This window comes from Thunnus thynnus, chromosome 20 (genome assembly GCF_963924715.1).
Source record: "Thunnus thynnus chromosome 20, fThuThy2.1, whole genome shotgun sequence".
Lineage (NCBI taxonomy): Eukaryota > Metazoa > Chordata > Actinopteri > Scombriformes > Scombridae > Thunnus > Thunnus thynnus.
In genome coordinates this window covers 11,576,743-11,595,054 of record NC_089536.1, presented here as the reverse complement: position 1 = coordinate 11,595,054, position 18,312 = coordinate 11,576,743, and the positions used below count along the sequence as shown (strand labels likewise).

General features: G+C 39.2%; 1 protein-coding gene across 4 annotated transcripts in view; it reads right to left on the bottom strand.

Moving 5' to 3' along the window:
- Positions 1–1,397: 1,397 nt before the first annotated feature.
- Positions 1,398–18,312, bottom strand: part of pald1a (phosphatase domain containing paladin 1a) — a 59,522-nt gene continuing 42,607 nt past the window's right edge. For all 4 annotated transcript variants that reach the window (XM_067577396.1, XM_067577397.1, XM_067577398.1 and 1 more), the window contains exons 19-20: positions 16,886–17,041; positions 1,398–4,489 (exon numbers count right to left, since the gene is read on the bottom strand). In XM_067577396.1, coding sequence (XP_067433497.1) covers positions 4,340–4,489; positions 16,886–17,041 — 306 coding nt within the window. In that variant the 3' untranslated portion in view covers positions 1,398–4,339. The remainder of the gene's footprint in view (positions 4,490–16,885; positions 17,042–18,312) is intronic.

Sequence of the window (18,312 nt, the reverse complement as noted above, 5' to 3'; positions counted from 1 at the left end):
TAAGGCCTATTTGCCAACTTATATTTAAGAACATTGTGTTATTAGTGATCAAATCCCTGAGAGGCCTGACAGCACACTTGAGTCTGTGAGGTGTTTGTAATGCTGCCTTTATCCACAGAAGAACAATCAAAGAGGACGGCGGTGTACCCATACACCCCTACACCGGCACCATGCCTCCTCTCCTGAGCAGCTCTCTCATCTGCAGAGGGAAGCTTTTCACATGAAGTTCATTACATCCCCTCTCGCTGCTCACCTCTCAATGCTGCTCTTTGTCCGGCGTAATCTCAGGATCCTTCAGAACCGCTAGCTTCAGTTTCACATTGGGGAGTATCTCAATGAGTCTGGAAAGGATTTCAAAGGCGAGGGGCCGCTATATCATCCAAGCATGGTCTTCATGTCCTGGGCTTATCTTGACCCGGTGTCAAGTTGGCCACATGCTGCAACTGAATAGCCCCTCTCCATATCCGCATGTTGTTTTAACCGATTTGTCTCTGCTAGTAGAGTTAAGAGAAATTCAGAAACAGACACTGCACTATATAAACGGACGGCCATGTGTTTGTGTTACTGTAAATTTATCTAATATATCTCCCAGACGCTCCCCTAACAAAGAGGGATAATAAACTGAGATGATGTAGAAAGGAAACAAGTCCAACAAACTATAAAGAGTTTTTCAATCTGGACCACTTGGTTTCCATTTACAATAATCCAGGATAGGCTGTGGTGTGATAAAATCCTAACAACTTCCGTACTCCCAAAGATAAGCCTGCTATGCACTTACAAGACGGGAAGTGATCTGGGATATCAGCCTTTCAAAGCAGGCCAGCAAAGCCAAGTGAGCTTCACTGATGTGCCGGCCAGTAGCTTTTAATCCCCACACAGCCCTCCATTCTTGAGAGAGTGACCATATTTTTTTTTAATTAAGACCTTACCTGTCCACATCAAAAGGCAACTCAGATTAGTCTTTTGATCCGCCTAAGCTCTTTATTAGTGTATATGGAATATGTTAAGATTTCAGCCCAACAATGAATCATCTGTTTTGTGTAAATGTACGCTGCTCCATGTTCATAACCTGCTGTGCACTCTCAAGTTGGCATTGACACAAGACAAAGAGGCCGTCCGGATATACGAGTGGGTTCTTAGCGGTGCGTATCTAGAGGAAAAGATGATGCCGAGATAAGGAGGAGAAAAGAAAGGAAGCTGAGGAGGGAAGAGACAATTATTTGGCTCTGTCGCTGGATCGGAAACTTCAGTGAAACAATGCACAGCGGAAAGGTGTGTGCAAAATATCCATGGTCCCCACACTTTTAAATCCTTAACACAGAAGGATCAGTTTTATTCTTATCCTTGGAAAGACTGACATGATGAAGTGATACCAAAAGCAGACACAGGTTGTCAAATCTGTTTGAATTATTTATTTTAGCCCCCAAAAGAAAGTAAAAAATAAGACACACACAGTAAATAAAAGATTATATATTGCCTGTTTCAAAAAAATAATTAAGAGCATTACAATGTCGTTAGGGTGTTATTACAATCTGCACATGTCATACAAGGATGATATAAATTTCCCTTACCATTTCATTTGCAATCATCACAATCTTTTTGCTCAATGAGTCTGGATGTGTTATATACAGTGCAAATGTTTAGATACGTTAACAGATAAGAACAAATAGGAGAGGCATCGGCAGGAAGGATTTTTTTTTTCTGGCTTATCTTTCTGGTTTTAAGGCAGGATTGATGGGTTTCTAAAGCACACATTAAGCTACAAGTTACTTTACAACTAAACCACATATTAGCAAATTAAAGAACAACAAAAAACTGTAAAAGAAACGCTGTACATTAAGAATTACTCTTGGCGAAACAATAATTGCCATGTGTTAAAGAAAAACAAAGGTCTAATTGTTGCCCTGTTTGGCTGACAATGCAATTATAAATTGTTGTCCTGAACAGTGAATCATGCAGCCTTTGTCTCTTTCCGTCATTGCCACCAACATGAGCTGCAGTTGTTAAAGGGTATATTTATCCTTCCATCAATTGATACCGAGTGTTTTTTTATCCCAAGTTGCACCAAGTATTTGCAGGCCTGGCTGTTTCCAACCATAAATTTTACAGTCAGACATATAATTTGATTCCTGCTGACGGACCGGTGATGTCACAGAAATTGTAACCGTTTACTGGCAGGGGTCATGAAGTCTGTGAGCCGAGCGGGTGGGTTTAAGACAAAAAAACACATTGTCACGACTCCACAGCTGAGCCGACCGCTGCCAAATACTCGAATTGTTAACAAAACACTTAAAGAACCATACCAGTGAGTTAGTAAGTTGTAGCTCCCTAAATACAAATCATGTATACTTTATAGAGTATCTATGGTGATTTGTGGTTTTCAAATGCATGCTATATAATTCTAGATATGTCGATGTGCTTTTCCAATGTCCTGGGCATCCATTGGTTTCTTTTTATTTCCTTACAGTATGAAATCAATTAGCAGACTCTTGAAACATACTTGACCTGTGTAATCTACTGAGAAAATTCAAGTTATGATGTCACCTCTTGGCTAGCTGCTGTTCAACAAGTTTGTGTAAATCAATACTCTCCACATTCTTAGATGAATGAGTATCTACTACAGCATTCAAACCCATGATTTTAACAAAGTTCAACGACAAGGATTTTGTTAAGTGTACAAAACACTACAGCTCAGTAATTGCAGCTGTTGGTTTCTCCCTTATCGCTCTCTTCTAATGTCATCACCATCTTTCAGATGTAATCTCTGCTTTTTTAAAAAACATGTACGCCGTTTGGCACTTCCTGTCTTGCTACAGTCATTTCTGGACTTGCTACTGGACTTGCTTCTTCTGTTGAGCCAGTGACATGTAAACCACAAAGGTCATGGGCTTGAGAGAAATGGCGTAAACCACAAGACAAACTGTTGAGCGAGGTTATTTTCCAGGGCTGGATTTTTAGTAATTTGTGTTATTACAAACGTCAATGTGATTTTAAAAGAGGTTTTCTTACTGGAAGTGCTTCTCTATGGTTGTGTTGTAATGCAGTTGTAAATGTCTGCACTGCATCACAATAATTAAGTAACTTTAAAAAAACTGACACAGACTTGATGTTCGCTGTGATGATTAAAAGAATCAAGTTTCGAGAACGTGCCAACTGATCTTCACATTGCACAGAAATGAATGGAAACATAGTAGTAGCATGGTCTGCAAAATGGCTCACAATAATATAAAGTATACATGATTTATGGTAAATGGGCTACAACATGCAAAACCACAGGTATGGTCTCATGAAATTCATTCACCATCCAGTGGTGATGTCATGCAACCCTAAAGGATGTGACTTAAAAAGTGATCCCTCATTGTCTTATGTGCCATCCCAACTCCCCGTTTCAAAAAGAAATTCATCACATGAAGGAAGTAATGATTTATGGGACTTTTGAAATTATACATTTTCAATTTTTAGGCAACTTTGCTCCAATTTTTTAAAAACACAAATACAAAAACACATTTTACAACTTTAAAATAAAACCTAAATAACATTAAAAAAAAAAAATCCTGACATGCTGTGCTGTTAGTACCTGTATCATGACACCTGTCAGTAAAAAGAAACAGGCAGAACTGAAGGACACATTATTGTTGTTACAGCTAAATAAACTCTAACAGTTTCTTGCTACACTCCTCTCAAAAACATCCACTCTGATCAGCTTTTGAAAACTCATTAACATTTAAATAAAGGGTCAACAGCTTTCATACTGTATTTACAAAGGGAATCTTCTCAAAATTAGAAACCTCAAGTCGAACAAATGCACAGCCACTGATGACAGCTGTGCTGAGAAGAAAAGGACAGGGCTCAAGAAAAATATCAGGTAACACTACAGCAAACAGTTGTGACATACAACCAAAATTGTTGGCTGACAACAGAGTGGAATTTGCTTCTTTCTTCCATGACAACATTTAAGTCTGACCTTATTGTAACAGAAGTTTTCTCCACCAGTAAAGAAAGAACTGTTTTTTTTTATCTTGATTGTAAAAAAAGTAACATACCTATTAGTACATTGAAACTCTAATTCTAGTATTAATTAGAAAAGGCAAAGGCACAAATATCAACTTCTAATATAGGAGCAACATTCTGCTAAGACTCAACATTAAAACAACTACCAAATGTTAACCAGTGAGTTTAAAAGAAAAAAAAAAAGAGAAAGTATATCAGGAGTATCAATACATGATGTGAGGATATGCATCATACAGGGGTAAATATAGAAGGCATAACATTGTTACTGTAAATGTCTGCTATTCTGAAAAGCACAGTACTGTTTTGGTGCGTTCACAGTGATCTTCTCTCAGATGAACTCCCCTCGGAAAGGAAGTGACTGAATGTTCTGCTGTTGCCAGCGGCAGCGCAGCCGGGCCAGCGGCGTGTCCCTCAGGTTTTCAAACTCGGAGAAGCCCAGCTGGTTGAGGATGTCATAAACTCCGGCTCTGGCAGCCACCTACCACAGAAACACACGAAATGTTAATGAGCAGGCAACACAGCCGGTGGGGCTTTCTAAAAAAAAAAAAAGTGTCCATCATGACCACAAGCATGCTTGGACCGCCACTTTTTCAGAGTTTAAGCATGATATGACATTTTTTTGTACATGTGCAGCTGTTTCATGGGAACAATTAGTGTCTGCTGTGGTGGAAGACAAATTTAGGTCATTTATTTAAGCTAAAATAGCAACACCACAATGTTGAAATATGCCATTAAAAGCATAATTCCTGAAATCAAAGGTTAAGTTAAAGGGGCATGCCACCAATTTTACAAATCAAGTTCAGTTTATTCATCACAAAGGGCACTATTCAGTCTGTGAAAATGGTTCTTCTGTAGCTGTGGAGGAAGTGTTCCAGTCCAAAAAAAGCCAAACTAACCCTAATGATGTCATAGTGATGTCATCAGGGCTATTGAGTTGCTTGATTGTTTACTGATTGATTGTGGGAAATGTAGGATACAGTGTTCTGGGGCCTGGTTACTTGGAACTTGGAACATCCATTAATTGTTTAGTCTATGAAATGTCAAAAAATAGTGAAAAACAGCCCTCACAAGTTCCCAGAGTGACTTTGTGAAATTGACTGTTATTTTATGACCAACAGTCCAAAACCGAAGACATTACAACAACTTAAAAGTGAGAAGAGCTGCAAATCCAGAAATCTGAGAAGCCTGGACTAGCAAATATTTGGATTTTTCCCTTTATAGATTCCCCTTAATTGACTTAATTAACAAAATGCTTGAAAATTTATTGAGGTGAGGTGATTTGAGGTGGAGCAAATTCTACTTTATATATTGTTTTCTGATTTTATAAACTGGTTGTGACTTTTGTGCGTAAAATCTTAAATCTGCAAACTAGTTATCACAGCAGTGAAAAGGAAAATACTTCCAAAAAAGAAGAGTGGTTTATTGCAACATTCACAAAGATATATTTGAAGGTGCTGCTGAAATCAGGAGTGATATTATGACAAATAAAAAGTTAAAAGGTGCTATGTGGAATTTTCAGAAATTCTTACTGACACCGGTGGTGAACAGCAGTCAGCGTCCGACTATCATCCAGTACAAGACTATTGTGGTTTGGGGTTTTGTTTTGCTGTGACTGTGACTGAGCTGAGGTGTGTAGCTTGTACTCTGTGGGAATCATGGAAAAGTGAGCACAGACAGCCACATTCCTCCTCTTCCACCTGCGACTGTACTCTGTGTTGTGGTGGTTGTTGTGGAGCGTGCATAAAGGTCACATCCTTTGGATTTTCCCAACAAAACCATCCTGAATCCTTTACATAGAAATCAGTCCACAGGCTGTTACAGTCAATCGAGAGGGGAAGGTCTCATTTTTTAAAGTTACGTTACAATCCATTCACACATTGGCAATAGAAAGCTATTAATACAGGTAAATTGCTTCACAATTCTTACATATAGCACCTTTAATCATCCCACAAAAGGAGGCATATATAAATATTCTCCAGTAGTTCATGTTTATTATTTAATAAGTATACTTAAAAAGGAAACCGGATGAAGCTAAGCGCTAATGACAGGACTGGTATTCTGTCCACATGTTTCAGTGTCCTTAAGCAAGACACTGAGCCTCAGTAGCTCCCACTTGTTAGATCAGTGCCTTGCATGGTAGCTCACTGCCATTGTTGTTTGTGTGAATGAGAGGCAAATTGTAAAACATGTTGGATAAAGGGGCTTTATAAAGGCAGTCCATATTTTCCATTCAAGCCTCCTGGTGTGTGATGATTCACTTTCAGATTTTATAAAATGCAAAAGTTTACAGCTGAAATGTAGTGGAAGACAAGTAACATAAAATTGGAATACTTTACTATTGTACTTCAATACAGTAATGGGACTGTTTTGGAACAACACCATGGAAACAGTATATATTAGTCAGTTTCTTGGGCTCTGAGTCATTAGTGAATGAATGAGGACAGAGAGGAACGAGCACTCTCGGGCGATTTCCCTCGAGAGTGTGTTCAGTGACCATGTTAAGCAGCAGGTCACGCTGACTCATGGTCTGATGTAGCTGTCAAACACCATAGGAGGACTGATGGGAAACACCATGGACAACCAGAAACATCTGGCCATAAAGTCAAACAATACAAACAAATACAAACACCGACTGCCTCGCAAAAACTTTTTAAGATTGAACACCCCATTAGAGGTGTCACAGCTTGCCCAATTTACTCTGCAAGGGAAGCTTCAAGTAACTGTGCTGGACTGTGATGTTCACTACATTCAATTTGAAAAAAAAAAAGCTTATGAGAGTCTAAGAAAGTCAAATCCTGTTAACAGAGGATTCTCTATCGATCCGTATATCGGTTTTCTCATCACAGGCCATTTAACAGATTCCACCTTATTTTTTCACATCACAGGCCATTTAGAAGGATTCCAGTTTATTTTTTCACATCACAGGCCATTTAAAAGGATTCCAGCTTATTTTTGGGGCGCACAAGCATGCAGGAAAGTCATCGTCTTGCAGTTTACAGCATCAGCTTGGAATCAATACAGGATACGGTTAAATCACCAGCTGTTCGCGAGTTTATAAGACCCTAGAAGACGCTGAATGAATAACACGGCCCAAAATACCTTGCCAATTTAGCCTCTCCCTCGTTTCCTCAGACAGTCAAGGAGAAAGTTGGAGTGGAGAGGAATGTGCCAGAGGAGAAATGTTTAAACATGGAGATAAATAACAGCATCATTTATGCATGAATACTTTCATTATACAGATTATCTGGTTCCAAAAGTGAAGAGTATGACTGTGGTTATGTTCTTGAGGCCTTGAGGTAATCCAATATATGAAGTGCTGCTCGGGATACTTTGAAAACGCACTGTCAGGTTAAAGACATAATGGAACAATGAACAGGAATAATAGTATCACAATATCCCTTTCTCTAACAATGATTATAGCTTAGCTGGCCAGCTTTGTGCAGAAATAAACACAAGACACCACAGAGTGTGGTCTAGATTACCTACTTGCTGACGACGCAAAATCAAATCTTACAATAGATATCATGTAACTCTAAAACTTATGCTTTGTTGAGTCGACGCTGACTCTAACTTTACAACCTTTCCCTCAGTCCTGTGAGCTGTCTCACTATGAATAAATGTTCATGCAGCTGCTACTGTCTTGTTAAAATGCTACTTTTTATAGCAAATACACGCACTCGTGTAGCTTTCAGTGCAAATTTTCCAGTTATTACTGAAATGTAAGCAGTTTAAGTCCAGTGAATAACCTTTAATGGTACAAAGGAAAGCGGTAAACTGCCAGAGGTAAAAAAAAAAAAAAAAAGTGTGTTACCAAAACTAAAAATAATGTTAATTTTATAGTTATAAAAAGGCCTTTTTCCAGGTAGTAATAGGAAACAACTCACAGCTTTTCTGCAGCAATGGAAGTAAATGAAACCTTGAAAGTTGATGCAAACAGTTCCTACAGGAGTTGAACTTTAGTTGACTTCTAAACCCTCTGTCTTTATAAAAGCCTGGACGAAGAAGCATGATTGTCTGTGGTTCTTTTGCTGGATCCAGAGTAGGTGACTTGCACAGTGACTGGCAACCTGGACTACAATGATGACCAAAGCATCATGCAGAGCCATGAAGAGCCCTCTGGTCTAGTTGATCAGGGGTTCATCCTGCAGCAAGATAATGATCCAAAACATGTCTACGTACTACCATAGAAAAAAAGAACAAGATGGAAGGCTTCAAGTCATGGAACAGCCAGCACAATGGGCATCGGGCCGGTTTGGGCTGAACTGAACGGAAAGGTGAAAGCAAAGCAGCCTGACAGTGCAACACTTTTAACTTCTGCAGTGTTGGGAAGAACTTTCGGAACAATATTGGATTTCCATTGTAGAAAGAATGCCACAAGTGTGTTCAGCTGTTATATTAGTTATTAAAAAAATAGATAAAATTTTATCAAACAAATACTGAAATTATTATTAATCTCCAATTGTTTATTGGTTCTATGCTTTAATTTCAGAATACATTGAGATATTTAACTATGTAACTTTTAATAAAAACTGGAAAACAAGTGTTCTAAAATCTTGACCAGTTGCGTACATTTGTGTTTAATGTGTTCCTGGACGGCTGCCAGCCTGACTGCTGTATGAGCTCTTTGGTGGGAACAAATGAGTGGGTGCAGCGGAACCATTAGTCAGTGGATTGACTCCCTTGAGAAACTCAGGATTTGAGCTGTTAACTTAACCGGATACTTAACCGGACTCATGACTCATCTACTCCACAGCACAGCTGTCTAAATAGCGGATGTGTGAAAAAGCCTGAAGTGGCAAAAAGTCGTGTTGGAGAGGCCCATCTGCTCATGGTGAAATTGGGGGTCTCAAGATTTCCCTAATGAAGATGTTGGGGGGGGGCTGATATGGAAAGGATCAAGAGTGACCGCATGAAATCTCTGCGGGTCAGAGCAGATGGCATTGACATTCAGACACCTCTATTCTTCTCAAACAAAAGAATATTCCACCAACAATCTATCTTTTGTATATCAAATATTCATCCTTCAAACGCGGCTCTGAAAAATTTTGTTTCCTGCTCCGTCGCAGAGGACACCGACTGCAGTCAGGTTGAATTCACAGCAGTAACGGATTTTAATGCTGACGCAGAGTCATGGGAAAAAAGGGTATCAAAACTTCCATAGATAGAAACTTCTCACATTACTCCTGCAACAAAATCCACTCCACAACAGAACGAAATACACTACTTCTGTATCCCCATCTTGTAGCTTCAAAGCTCAGCTGGAAGTAATGTATTTAGCGATTTTGAATGTTTGGGGCATACGGGTCAGCAGTGAAGAGGATTATACAACAAAAAAGGTTTTTAGAAGTCTGTATGGATGTTCTAATACACTCTGACATGACTGATTTTTGGAGGAGCAATCCTTTAAACTGTGGTATTCCTTCAAAGTCTATGTCTTTTTTTTTTCTTTTTTTTCCAGCACAGACCACCAAGACCAAGCTGTTTCCAGTGTGGAACAATTAGCTTCCCCTCTCCATTAAAAAAAAATAAACAAACTTCAATCTTCTGTCTGATTGTATTCTATTTTGTTTGGTCTGTTTTAGCATTTCTTCTATTTACTGTGATAAAACCTTCATCTTTGTTTGCTCTGACTGAACTGTCTATTTCAGACTGTGTGCACCTGCACTTGCACACTTACATGCCTGAAAACATGTGACGTTACCCTGACAACCTGCTAATGTTAGCTATCATGTCCTCGCCGACACATTTTAACAGGGATTTTTCTTTTTTTTTTAACCAGTTTTAAATGAGTTAATTTAGCCTTGTTTTTATACATGAGTAAACAAAATGAAAATATTGTGACACCATTGGCAAGCTCATGAAAAAGCAGCAAGTCGTTACATCTGCACACAGCAAAACACCGTTAAAAACAAATCAAACCAGATTTGATCTTTTGTTGTAAATTGCAGCAACTTGGCGTAGATTCCCAAGTAGCCTTCCTTGTTGCGGTCGGCTTGTAAGGAAGCCTTGAAATTGTCTGCATGTTTCGGGGTGACAGTAAGCAGAGCTGTCGGAAAGATGTCTTTCATGCTGCATTGAAGAGTTCACAAACGCCAATACTCATTAGGCGGGCTGGAGCGGTGAGAGGGGGCAGAGCAGCGAGGAGGCGCTGGTCTTTCCCACAGTCGGCTATCTCAAAGGCTGCACATACCAAGCCGGTGCAGGGGGACAGGGAGGCCTCTGTGCCACACATCAAAACAGCTGGAGTGACTGATAGGGTACCTCTCCTGCAGGCATCCCTGGTATGCACTGTACACAAGTCCTGCCATTGTGTAAAAGACCGCGTTTTGGATTAGCAAACATGGATTTCAATTCCAATAACTCCTCTGATGTTTCTGCTCTGATCTCACTACATGGCCACGAGGCAACATGGGCTAATGACGCTCGGGACAATATTTGTCCAGTGTGCACACAATGTGGCAGTAAGCCCAAATACATACATATCATATATATATATATATATATATATATATATATATACATATATGTAGCAATTAGCGTCTTTGATCCCTTTCTGTGCCCTGACAATCTGCCTGGACAAAAGCAACAAGACCAAAAAGATCAGAGACTCCATATCAGCTGGCACAGGATGCTGCCCTGTATGACTGGGAACACTGTGCTCCTGCTTTTAGATGTTGAGATCAAATTAGTCCATGCACACACACATGTGTACGCACTGATGCAGAACAGACTGTACCACTCAGATCTGGCAGGTTGTGTAACTGTGGCTTTGGATGCATGGCCAGTGATGGTGAGGACCCCCTGACCACCGCCTCTGGCATCACAGTTTGTCATTAATGATCCCGCCACGGTCACTGGTGATAGGCTAATGATCGTGCCTTGGGGTTGGTTGGGTCAGATTGGCTGGACGAGCGCCAGATTGTGCTGCAACTGGGCCACTAAACGCATCACAATACTGATGGTGATGGGAGAAAAACATATCCGGTATGTCACAAGACTTCCCTGCACAATATTTGTGTTGAGTAATTTTTTTTTTAAGAACACACTTTTTGATTAAATGTTTTTAAAAACAGAAACTTGTGTTTCAAAGTATGAAAGGTTTTTTTTTTTAATTTTTTATCTAGCCTTGGAATGGTGAGGTCAGGCCATGTCGCAAGCTATTTTTGGAAGAACATTCTGAGAGCTGACCTTATTTAAATTCTGTTGTACTAACGATTTTGCTACAGGCCAGCAGCTATCTCGTCATGAATCATTCATTTTGAGAATAGAGTTGGAATGATCTGGGTGAGATTCAGGTCCTTGCATTGTCACTTCCACATAATCCAGTGAAAGCAAAGGATGCGAAGGAAACAATATAGACAGAGTGAACAGCAAAATGTGCAGCAAACAAACACACAGAACAGAACAAACATGAGTTTAGACAAGATTTTGGATGTAAGAATGCCCATGTGACATCTGTCACAGCTTACATCTTTTTTGTCCTTTGTGTAAGTCTCTTATGGGCTAAGAAATCAATTGGAATAAAGACTGCTTTAAGATGACACCTAATCCTAACCCTAATGCCAAAAAGACTGGTTGCCAGAGTAACCGGCTTACCTCAGAGAGCCTGACTGGTTCAAATCAATTCCTACCTTTTGTAGGTTCAGTGTAACTTCTATTCAATCAAAACAAGTCATTGCTGCTGGAAAGAACAAAAAGAAAAACACACTGAAGAATAGGCATTACTGGATATGCTTTCCTGCATGTCATTGTCATTTCAGCAGTGTGCACTTTGGTTACTTTCATCAAGAAAACTAGTATTGGTTTGAATCGAACCGGAGACCTTTGTCACCTGTCATATCACCTCCCTGTTTCATGCTACTGCCTCACTGTCAACTACATACTGTACTGTAATTATATGCAGCATAGAAATATAAACAGCAGAGAGACAGGGACCTAGAAAAAGTGTACAGCAAGAAACGATCGATGATGTCAGTGCTGTAAGATCAGACCTCTAACTTCAGGTGCAGTTAGTCAGTAGCTACGGGTGGGGAAAGATCACAGTCAAGATGATTACGCTGTCAGATGTCCAGTCATCAAGGAAATTGGATTGAATTCATGTAGCAGCTCCATCCAATGGTAAGCTCAGACTGCAGCCAGGACAGTAATTTCATTTTGATGAGTTATTCACAGGAGTTTCAGCCTGCAGTGATTGAGCAGCATAGATTTTCAGCACATTTACACTCTGTGGCTGATGGTGGAGATGTGATCCCTCCTGAAGGCTCTGAGGGTTTGTCGGAAGTGTCATCGGCTACAGCGTGTGATCATGGCAGAGCCTCTGTCACCTGACTAGTAAGCCATTGATTAGACTTCCATTCAGTCAGCAGAGAAAGTCACTTATTCATATGCCACAAGTCCCCAGCAGCTCAAAAAGTAGAACCAAGTTTTGGGCTGTGGCTCCCTTGTGGTCACAGAAAAACCTTTATCTGAAGTTCAGGCAATAGTGCTTTGAATGCTCTAGTGAAAACTAGGGAGAACTCTTGATTTCTGTCTGTTCCGCTGCAGAAAATAACTTTTGATATATTCTGGTGCCATCTGAATGATCTTCTTCGGGGAGTTGATGAATGGCTGTTAGATATTATTCTGGTTACATAATTCCCTCCAGACCTTGCCAGTGACCAGGGAGGTGACAGCAGACTGCACGGGCACATCTTAACGGACATGCTGGGTCATTTTTTTCCTCCTGTTCAGACACAGCTCCAGTTTCCTCTGGGAGATGCAGCAGAGTTGCCAGAAATTGAGAGATGAAAATGCATCACAACCAACACCTGTGAGGTGTTAACACTGCTCCAGCCACAATAAATTCAAATTTGGGGTAACTCCATAATGTAGCTGTAAACAGATATAAGTCTTTATTGATGTTGTTTACAATTATAATTGCTCCTGCTGGCATCGATAAGTGAAGGTTGATGTAAAAACAGTTAATGATTAACAATAAGAATAACAGTAAAACACAGATGTAATAATATAAAATATGTCTTCATACTGTAAGAGTAGTTATAATTGAATTAGTAAATACTTAAAAATGTCATATCTGTGGATTGATTATGGTGCCCCTTGATTATAAAAAAAAACACTTTCTGGTGAGAAAAGACAGGATGAACACCAACACGTGTTAGTACTGAGATTAGGAAACTGGCTTTTAAATATTATGCTCCACACAACTAGAACAACTTGCAGAAGATAGTAAAATTAGACAAGCTAATCCCATTTAAATCATTTATCATTTAAACCTCTTTTAGCTGACATGGGGCAGTGTGAATGTATGTGTTTTAATTGAGCTTTAACTTTTATGTGCATATATTGCTTTTTATTACCTTAATATGTTTTCCTATTATGTGTTTTATTGCTTTTATTGTTTCTTATATTTTGTATTGCTTATTTGTTCATATTTGCTTTTTATATTTTTCGATTATGTTTATTGTTCCTTATATGTTATATTCATAATGTATTCAGGGTGTCCTTGTAAAAGAGAGCTCGCTCTCTGTGGCCTCCCTGTCTAAATGTACATTTGAGTGAATGAAGAGGAACCTTGTGTTTATCAAAGAAGTTAAAAGGTTATGGGTTGGAGTTTTCAGCAGTTCCAGCTATACACTAAAATGTGCATGACTTAAAGGGCAGAACAAGCACAATAAAAACAATTTAGTACAGAATATATTACTTCCAGAACATCTGGAATAAAATTTCTGTCAAGGACACTTCTTTTATAAACTGCTTTCAGGCGGCCTAAACATGTCCCCTTCCTTCAATGTGTTTGTATCAAAGTTTCAAAAAGGTCAGGGAGGTTCTTGCTTGTGAAAAAAGCAATTGAGTTGCATGATTTGTATGAGGTCTTAGATAAGAAGGAAAATGTGACAGTTGCCTTTTCGGTTTAAATTGCCTTTACGGTCAGAGTTTCTTCAAGTCAATTATCAAAACAAATAGAAGAATTACTGTTTCAGGTTTACCAATGTTATGCAGACGTTTTGTGAAATTTAAAAACAAACTATGGAAGAGCTGAAGGTTTTAATACAAATTTTCCATACTGTGATATCAGAATGATTGGCTTTTTCCACTTGGTTGCAGACTGAAATTCTCCTAAATTTGGTCTACAATCAAATCCATAGCACACACAGCTGATTTTTAATGACTATTCATACTTTCAGCTTTAGACAGTCGCTATCACACCGTCATCAGGAGAAGTGTTCCCATACTGTGACCAGACCAGGCTGATGTACAAAATTAAGTGGAGTTTTTATTCACAGGAAGGCAGTTTTATAGAAAGGAGGAAGGAAGAAAGAAATAGGCTACCTTGATATATCCAGAAATATCCAGAGAATGACAGTTTGATGTTATGTTTTGATGGCAAGTGTTTTCTGTTGCCTGCTTTACAGCAGGGTGTTCCTGTCCCATGTGTGCACGCCTGTATTTTCTCATGGCATAACTGGGCCATTAGAGTCACTCTGATGCACCACATATATTTGCTATTCATAACAGGAAGAATATGCCCCGATTGACCGCACATATTTCTGTGACAATTGTTTTCACAGCGATTGTTCCAGTCTATTTTGGAATTTCACGTTTTTTCTTTGAGTTTATTCCACCTCAATAAGGACAAAGAAGTAAGAGATTTTCATTCAGCGATTTTCAAACATTCCAGGTTCTTGGCTATGTGTCTCTAGGCCGTCTGCTCGCAAACAAGAATAGAAAATGGCTGCGATATTGCAGGCTCAAGTCCAAATCATGACCAAGGCCTGTATGTTTACTTTCACACACATATACAAAACTCCACATTTGGCCAAAAGAAAGAAAAAAAACATACTGTAAAACTGCTGCTGATGCTTGATCTGTGGTGAAATTATGCTACTTCTATCAAAAACAGATTTAAGAGGTTTTGCGGAGCCTCCATGCAAAAGCAGGGACAACCACAAGACAGCTAACACATTTTAATTAATACCAAATGCACAGAAATTTTAATGAAACCACATAATGCAGATTCACGGTATTTATTAGGGTTCAAACCCTGAAGGGGTTAGAATCCTTCTGTGTTTGTGCCAGTTTATTATTATTACATGTCGTCTTCTGCCGCGGCTCACATTGCCGTGAGCTGAAATGAGCTAATACCATGGAACCTGGTCCAATAACTGATGTGCATGTGCTTCACAAGAAATAGGAGGAGGAATGTTACATCTACTTTTGGGATTTTTACTCAATTAAAACCAAATTTGGTATACCGCCTTGGGGGATGGAGATACAAATTTCCATTGTAAATGAGCAATATTGGTCAAAAAACATGGCCGCCATCAACCAAAATATCTTCGCAAAGGGCGGGGCTTATTAAATATTGGCCACAACTCATTACTCATTTGTCCAATCATCATAAATTTTGGTACAAAATGTGAGTCTGTGATTGTGAATAGGTCTACCAAAGCATTTTGCGCCAAACCCATAGCACCACAAATGACAAAAATGTGTATCTGGAAACTCAGGGAACAGAACTTTACCAAAATTGGTGTGCATGCTCTTGGTGCAAGCATTAACCAAAATCTGAAGTGCCATATTGATTGGTGCAAGTAGGTGTGGCCTATCACATATTTGCTCATAACTCAAGATGCCTTTGAGCAATCCTGATTAAACTCATTGGAGACATCCAGCACAATATCCTGAACATACACACCAAGTTTCATTCAAATCCAATGTAGGGGGGATGAATGATGGAACTTTGAGTGCGCAATTATTGAACTGCTCCATGCATTATAATGATGAAGCAAGCATGTTCTTGGTCTCATAAATTCTTTAAGCAAAATTAAACTAGCTGGAGTGATTTTGGTCAACTTTGTCAATCCTGAAACCCGACTGTTTTGCTTGCAGCTTTAGTTTTGACCAATTGAGCTGCTTCCGTCTGTTTAGCGTAAAAAGTTGATTGCCGCTTGTGGCTTTATTTTACATTTAAAATCCACTCTTTACCACACTGAAATATGTTTGTCAACCTGCCAAACTGCTCATTTTTTACCACCATGTGATTTTAACATCTTGCAACATACATTTTAATTGCAGTGTGTGTGTGTGTGTGTGTGTGTGTGTGTGTGTGTGTGTGTGTGTTGGGTACCACTTATACACTACTCATTTGTTTGGAATGCACATAAATTCTCGACTTTACTGTAGGGACACAGCTGGCCAAACGATTAATGTACCAACAAAAACACAGAGCCGAGACATTATGAAGTTCAGTGTGTGAAGAACCAGGCCACAATAGAACCAGAACCAGCTTGTAAATTCCTGGAGGAAAATCCAAATGCAACTCGGGTAACCGGTTCACAATGTGCACAAACTGAGCAAAGGTATAGAGAAAGAAAAACTCTCCATCATTTTATCTTTCCATTTTTTATCCGCCAAGCTAGTGACACGTAGCATTTTGGGTAAAAGATGTGTTTCCGTGCCACGATTATGATGAAACTGAGAAAACCAGTGTATAGCAGCAAGTGACAAAGTGCAAATTAGTCTCAAAGGCCACCAGCGGACCTTTTCACCCTCCTGTAGTGCCTTAAGGCAATAGAGCACAGATCCAACATGCAGATGGCACTGCTGGCCTTGCTTTTTCTGGGGGCAATGCAAGGAAAGGTTCATTACCAACAGCATTAACTTGACATTGCATTAACCTGACATTTCCATCTAATGGAATTCTAATAGTGAAACAAGCAAATTCAATAAGTGGTTTAACAGAACATGTGTTCTGATTTTCTCTTGTGGTTGACTCCTGCCTTGTTATAAATCACATTCCATGTTGTTTATATGTGTATTTTCATTTGCAAGGAATTCAAATTCACATATACAAATATCAAGGTGAGACATGTACCTGTTCCATCCAGACAGTGAAGGAGCGCTGCCAAGAGTCCTTCTTCTCTAGATGCAGGTATGTGTTGAAGAGGATGAGGTAAATGTAGCGCTCCAGGTACTGCAGGCTCCTCAGCAGCAGCTGCTGACACTCCTTCTCCGTCTTACCACTTTTGATCTAAGAAAAGAGGCAAACAAAGGTCTCCTGGTCTATCAAGTGGGCACAACACAGTTTTCTTCATACAGCAACAACTGTAGTCAAGGGCGTACCTTTTTCAAAATCTTACTCTAGAAAATGTTGTTAGCATTTGGACCAGCATTAAAAAAAAGTGACAACCAAGAGAAAATAGTGCCACATTTGCTCCATTCAGGTTAAGTGCAGCAATTCACAGAAAAATCATTGATGTTCAATAGTGAATAGTGCAATTTCACTGAAAGGAGTTGATCCTGCTAATGAACTAACATACAAACTGGTCCAATAACTTAAGAGACAGGAGCTAAAACAGCCTGTTTCAGACAGAGGCTTAACTGAGGGGCTGCATAAAGAGCCAGTATAAGATAAATAATAATAAATAAGGAGTTTTTTTAAACTGTAAATCATGCAAAGATATTCCAATAGAGACCCAGAATATAAATATAGACCTGGAGATGTGCCTGATATGCCCCCATTTAAGTGTCATTACCTTATAAGGTACAGTAAGGTTAAGTCCCCCCTCCCAGTGAGCCCACTCTGTTCTGATTGGCCAGCTTTAAAAAGCTGCGTCTTGGCCGAATTCCAGCAGCTAGGAAGGCAATGTAAACAAACTAGGATTTCACTTATTTTCCTTGCCCTTTACTCGAAATGGAAACTTCTCAGATACGTTAAAATGCTCGAGCCTAAATCCGATCTGAAATATATGAGTAGACAACGTGAACAACTCACAGAACAACAAACGTATGTGTGAATAATCTGATGTCATCACGAGGAGGAAGTAGATGTAACGTTACAAAAGAATCATTGAGAGTGGGCTGAAGCCCTGGCTTTTGACTTTCCGGTAGCATTTTGTACATACGTTCACCTCAACATCACATTAGGGAAATCATTTGGATTTATGTTTCTTCCCATCTGATAAATATATAGTATTTACAGTATAATATCGTAGCTCCAGTTTGGTTTCCATCCAGTTTTGCTAGATATTTTACTTTCTTCACTTCTCTCTTTGCTTTTACTCTCTCACATTTTTTGCTTGGCAGGTAGATATATTCTTTCTTGTCCGCTAAAAACAGCTGCTAACAGTTTAATATTCAACGTCAAGCTTAAAGCTGTATAAAGCTGCAGAGTTGGATTGAACATTTCACCAGTAATTACATTTTGTGTTAACATAAATGTTTTAACTTAATACAGGTTTATGTGGTAATATGAACGCAGCTAAGTGTAGGAAAATATAAGCTTCAACAGTGTCACTTGTT